This window comes from Condylura cristata, unplaced genomic scaffold (assembly GCF_000260355.1).
Source record: "Condylura cristata isolate star-nosed mole 26May11 unplaced genomic scaffold, ConCri1.0 scaffold00034, whole genome shotgun sequence".
In the NCBI taxonomy this organism is placed as follows: Eukaryota; Metazoa; Chordata; class Mammalia; order Eulipotyphla; family Talpidae; genus Condylura; species Condylura cristata.
In genome coordinates, this window is record NW_004567135.1 from 13501561 (window position 1) to 13507522 (window position 5962).

General features: G+C 59.6%; 1 protein-coding gene across 1 annotated transcript in view; it reads left to right on the plus strand.

Annotated features, from left to right (window-relative positions):
* Positions 1-3535: 3535 nt before the first annotated feature.
* PLEKHG6 (pleckstrin homology domain containing, family G (with RhoGef domain) member 6) overlaps positions 3536-5962 on the plus strand; it is a 12945-nt gene continuing 10518 nt past the window's right edge. Inside the window, exons 1-3 of the mRNA XM_012732324.1 lie at positions 3536-3661; positions 4867-4995; positions 5538-5702. Coding sequence (XP_012587778.1) covers positions 3536-3661; positions 4867-4995; positions 5538-5702 — 420 coding nt within the window. The remainder of the gene's footprint in view (positions 3662-4866; positions 4996-5537; positions 5703-5962) is intronic.

A 5962-nucleotide genomic window follows, 5' to 3' on the forward strand; every position in this document is an offset into this window, starting at 1 on the left:
CTTGCACAGACACATTCTCTGGTTGTGGGGTGGAGCTGAGGAGCCTCAGCACTAGAGGAGAAACAGGCACGCAGGAGAGACAGGGTTCAAGCTAGAGACTAATGAAACTGAACTGGTCAGGAAGAAAGACTAGTGTCCAGGTTCATCTCTCTGGCCTGGAGCTCAGAAGTTCCCCAGTAGGGCCAGGAGTTCCTCAACCAGACCAGGAGTTCCCTAGGGCCACACACACCCCAGTCTACTCACTCCTGGCTTTACCTTCATTCAGCTACCAGAGCTGGGCCTATGTGTTGCAGGCACCTTCCCTCCATAACACGGAGGGGCTGGGACAAATGGGGCCATGGGGGGTGGGCGGGGTGGGGGGTGCTCTATCTAGGCCAGAAGAGAACAAATAGCGCACAGGAGTCCCCACCTCCCAGCCTGCAGGCTGCAATCACACCTCAGCCTTTAGACTCCAGCTTTCCCTGGGAACTTCTCCTCCCAAGAGGCTGAACATTGGCCCTAGGGCAGTGGAGGGTGGAGATTGAATCTCCGCCTTGAGGGAAGTGAAAGGGTTAACTCTCCCCAGCTCCACTGGGCCTGTCGGTCTGGCTCACCCTAGGGCGCTCTAAGTTCAGGCTTGTCTGTGTCCTCTCCGTTTTAATTTCCTTCCTACTCCCCCCACCCACACCCCGACACCTCCTCTGGGAGATGCTGGGAGAAGCAGCTAGGGCCGGCACCAGCTCTCTCTGGGTGTCATTGAAAGAGGCCAGTAATCGTCACCTGCTCACGAGCTCCCTTTGCCTGGAGGTTACTCTTGTGGCCTGGATCTTTCTCTCCACCTCTCCTCTCCCACTTCTCCCACGCTGTGAATAGGGAGAGAGCAGCTTTAGGAATCTAAAGTGGCTCCCAGTCACCTGGAGGCAGATGGGATTCTGAGAGGGCGGGTACAAATAACTCTTCTGGATCAACGCCGTCATCACAGAGCAATGAGCTCGGGAAAAGAGACCATGGAAGGAAACGGGGAGGCAGGCAAAAAAAACGAGAACCCTCAAATGGTAAAGATTCCTCTCCTAAACAAAACAGAGAGACTGGAGTCAGAGCCAGGACTAAACCATCGTGCTCACTTGTGTTTAGAGCTAGAAAGGAAAGGAGAATGGGGACCGTCCCACCATGATACAGAGATTTGGCTTTCCAAAGGGCTTCTTAAACACAGGTCATCACTGCAGGAGGAAGACCCCAGGAGGGCAACGGTGGGGCTCAGCTCTGCCCTGCCCCCACGACAGGGTCTGTGGCTTGGCCCCACAGCCGTGAACCGGTCCCATTTCCAACCCATTTCCAACCCCCAGGCGTCTGTCGGGTGAGATGCCCAGACTTGCAGATGGGAAAACGTGGTGCTTTCTAAGGCGTCCAGTCCAGCAAGTAGCCTTCCCTAAACAGCCCAACAGCCCGGAGGTGCTGGGACTAGCCTGGGCTCGCCTGGAGTACCGTTGCTTGCCAGTGGAGCCTGCGGGTGCCCCCTTCCCATACCCACCACCCCAGCCTCAAGTCATGCGAGCAGCGGGCCAAGCCTCTGCGTGGCACCAGGTGCCATCCCTGGAGCAAGGTCCAAGCTCAGAGATAGCCGCCATCCGATGGCCAGGGCAGTCCAGTGAGAGATAAGGGCTATACTTTGGACTCCACCACCTGAGGTCAGCGTGCGCCCCTGGGTCCCCGGACCCCCTGTGGCCTTCTGCTAACAGACCAGTTCCCCGGCCTGGTAAAAGAGGGAAGACGAGGCGCGGGGAGGGGCGGGCAGCTAGCCACGACGTGCGCTCGGACAGCGAGGTGGGCGCCTGCCGCAGATCACTGGGTCGTCACCCTGGCGGCGCCTCCTCCAGCGGCGCCTGGCATCGCATTTATGCCTCATCACTCTGGCGCCGCGCGAGGGTCTGGCCAGGGGTGCAGGACGCACGAGTGACGCCCGGCTCCAGCCCTGGCATCCAGGTCGGTGAGAGGTTAGTTCACACGAGAAGGGAAGAGGCGGCACTGGGGGGTACAGAGAACTGAGCGCTCCTGGCCGGAGAAGGGTGGCGTCGCGTCCCGAGGTCCCAGGGCCCCGGGCGCCCTAGCTGCGCGGCGGTCCGGGGCGCGCGGTGGGAGGGCGGTGCCAGCCCTGGTCCCCGCCCCTCTCCCGCCGCGGTCCCTCCCGACCGGGCCCAGCGCTGTCCGGGGCCCCGGGCCGCTGGATCCCAGACCCAGGCGGGGCAGTGGGGCTGACATCGCTGGGGGAGCCGTCGGCTACCGGGAGCCCCGCGGGCGGGGACCGCCGCGCTGGCTGCGGAGCCCGGGACACTTGCCGGCACAGGTGAGCGGCAGGCGGGCCGGACCGACAGGGCGGGCGACAGGGGCTGAGGTCGCTGCGGGAGATGGGACGCCGCGGTCAACGCTAGAAGAAAACCTAGAGCAGGAAGAGGGGGAAAGAGCCGGAGGAAGGATTATTGGGGGGGGGGGAGCGAGGGGACAGGGTGTTTAGGACAACGAACGTTTTCCTCCCCTGCCCACAAGGCAGCGGAAAGGTGAGGGGGTGGAGCGGGGACCTCAGTCCGCCTGGAGACCTGCACCTGCTTAGAAGCCTCTGCTCTCTGGGCTTTGTCCCTCCGTGGGTGGGTCCTTTATCAGGTTTAGGGGGAAGGCAGGGAGCCCCACGTTTGGCTCCCAGTCGGTGGAGGTGTTCCCAGAGGCTGGGGAAGACCAAGCACAGTCCAAGAAAGGGGACCTGCTTGTGCTCAGCTCTTGTCTAAGGCCAGTGGCCTGATAGCCATCCTCAGTTCACTCACCCCCTTGTGAGTGGCCAAGGGGGTCCAGGCAGGGGGTGGGCACACTCTTCAGTAAAGGCTCAGATAGGAAATATTGCAGACTTTGAAGCCTATGAGGTCTCTGCACAACTGGCAGGATGGCAGTCAATTGGCAAAGCAGTGCATCTGCCTGTGTCCAGTAAAACTTGATGGACACCGAAGTTTGAATTTCGTATAATTCATACAATTTTCATGTGTTTGAAATCTTATTCTTCGTTTGATTTTTTTTTTTTGCCTGTTATTTAAATGGATACAAAACAGATGACAGGTGCGGCACTCACCACCACCACCCTCCCGCCCCCTCCCTGCAGATTTCCCGGCCTCTGTATGGGAAGAGGAGGGTGCAGCTAACCAAAGGGGAATCCCTCTGTCTGGGAACATCTGGAAAGACAAGGTCCTGTCTGACCGTCGCTTTCAGCTTATGGCTCCATCCAACATCCTGTCAGGCTAGAGTGGGTGCCTATACCCCAAGTGTGCCCACATGTGAGGGAGTAGGTCTACCTCCACATACCTCACACCACCATGGGCTGTTGTGCTCCCCAACACATAACAGACCTCAGCACTTCCCTATTCCCACTCCACAGTCTTGTCCTCCCTACTGGTGACACCCAGAGTTCAAGACTGGCCTCTCCATTCCTTATTTTCTCTTTGCAGGCTCAGGAGACCCCTTTCTCCTGGACATTGGAACAATGACCTTTTGGGGGTGACCCAGGAGAGAAGGGATGAGGCTCTCTGACTCTCCAGGTGGGGGCTTCCCCCAAGGACTGGTGGCCTCCCGCATTGAGGCCTATGGGGGCAGACCCCAGGCACACACTAACACTCTCACCCCCAGAGGAGGCGCTAAGCTGGTGAGTGTGGACTGTACCCTGCAGGTGACCTGGGTTGGGCAGGAGGGAGGACTCTCAGTGTGCAAGTGTCCGGGGCTTGCAGGTTCACCTGCCCTCTTCATACCTGCCTTTTGTCCTGCGTTGTGAGGGAGTGGCGGGCAGTGCTGGGCTCCCAGGAGGCCACACCTGTTCCAGACTGCTGGGGCAGGCAAGGTAGCTGGCCCCAGGTCCTCAGAGCCGGTGCTGTTAGACAGGTCTTAGGCAGAGCGCTGGGGGAAGGTCACTAAGCCCTGGGCTTGACACCACCCACACTGCTTGGGAGGAGTCTGTGGGTTCCTGAGACCTGCCCCCCTCTGAGTCAGGGCCAGAAGAAGACCAAAGTTTCGGGGTGTCCCCACGCTACCAGTGCAGGGGGTGCAGGGACCTGTCACAACTCCACCCACCTCGCCCTTCTGGCCCATCTCCAGTGCTGACCAAGGAAAGGGGTGTGGGAGCCATGGTCTTTCCCTCCAGGCTTCGCTCCAACTAGAAAACAGCTCTACTTCCGGCTCGAGGTGTGCCTGGCCTCACTGGAGGACAACTGGGGATTCTCCCAGGCTGAGGGTGGGCAGGGAGACTAGGAAGTACGTGGGGTAAACCAGGCCACAGGCAGATCCGAGAATGTGACTGGGCCTGTTGGGGAAGAGACTCGTGGCCACAACTTCAACCGCTCGCACGGAAAGGCAGCCGCTCCAAGTGTATGGGACCAGGCTGCGTGCCCCGGGGCAGGAGGCCAGACACACGTGGGCCCTCACCCCCATGTGCTCAGGGGTCTAGTCACAGACCAGGGAGGCTGTGAGGGACCCCCAAAGGCAGTGTGTCCTGTGCGCTGTCCCTATTTGCCACACGCCTGGGTACAGACAGCTGGCGTGGGAGGGGCCGGGCACTGGGCCTCACACACCAGAGTCCAGGCATGTATGTGCTTGTGTTCCCGCTCCTGAGGAGGCCCTTGATTCTGCCTTGGGCCCACTGGGGCAGCCAGGTTGGCATGTTCCTGCCCGACTTGGCTCGGCCCAGCCTCCCTGGCAGCAGCCGTTGTGACTCAGGGCAGGAGTGGCTCGCCCCAAACTGGTCTGGGGAGAAGGAGCCAGCCCAGCATGCAGGCTACATGCCATGCTCTGCCAAGCCTGAGCCCGCTGGCACGGGCAAGGGAAGCAGCCCCCAGGATTCCTCTGCTCCTCCCCCAGGATCCCAGTCGCCTGCACTTGCAGAACTGGACCAAGAGTTCTAGCCATTCCCGCTCCCCGTCTCCCGTGGGGTCCTGGGAGGTAGAGTCTGAGAAGCGGTATGGCCCACCTCACTCCCCCAAAGTCAAGGTAAGGGGTGCCTTCCTCCTGCTCCCATGCTCACAGTCCAGACTGTGATGTCCTCCACAGACATCAGAACTGAGCACGCAGGCAGCTCCCCAATAACGGGATTTGGCTCTATCTGGAGACCCCTCAGGGATCTGTCTCTTAGTCATGCTGCCTCATTAAAATGTCCGCTTTCTGGGCAATCGTCAAAATGTTGCCTTAAGACTGCTGGTTCCCTAAGTCCTGTCTCCACCCAAGTTTCCCCTGAAGGGTTCTGTCTCAGACCTCTGGAAGGAATGCTCTCTGGTGACGGAGCCCAACCTCCACCCAGGGGCCTTTCTGCAGACCTAGGTGACCCTGTCCGTGTTCCCACAAGGCCCTGTCTCCTGTAATCCCAGGGCCAGGTGATCCCTGTCCCCAGTCCTCACTCCCATTCAGTGCTGTTCACACCTCCAGTTCCCCCCACACACACACACATACACACACATACATATGTTTTCCCACGCAACTCTACCTTGGGCTAGGTAGGCTGGATCCCCAGGATGATCCTCCTTTTGGATCCCCAGGATTTCCCCAATGTTCCTCAGCTGGAGAAAAGGCTGCATATATTCAGCATGTTTGGATTGCCGCGGCTGCCCCCCGAGGACCGGAAGCGCTGGGAGATCGGAGAAGGCGATTGGAGCAGACTGGCCATTGAGAAGTCTTGGAAGGAGCTGGTGCCAGGGCACAAGGTGGGCCTCAAACAGTGTCTGTCCCATAGGGTTGTGCACCCACATATCCCCCCTCTATCCTGGAGGAGGGAAAGGCCTTGGGAGTAGGGTTACTTATTTATTTATGCACACAGAACTCAGGTACAGGCCAGAGGTGCAGGGGCAGTGAGAGGATTCACCAGGGACAGAGCGGGGAGCAGAACAGGAAATGACAAAGTACACAGCTGAGGGGAGCAGCAGGAGAGATAGGAGCGGTCTGCTGTGCCATGTGGGTCACCTCT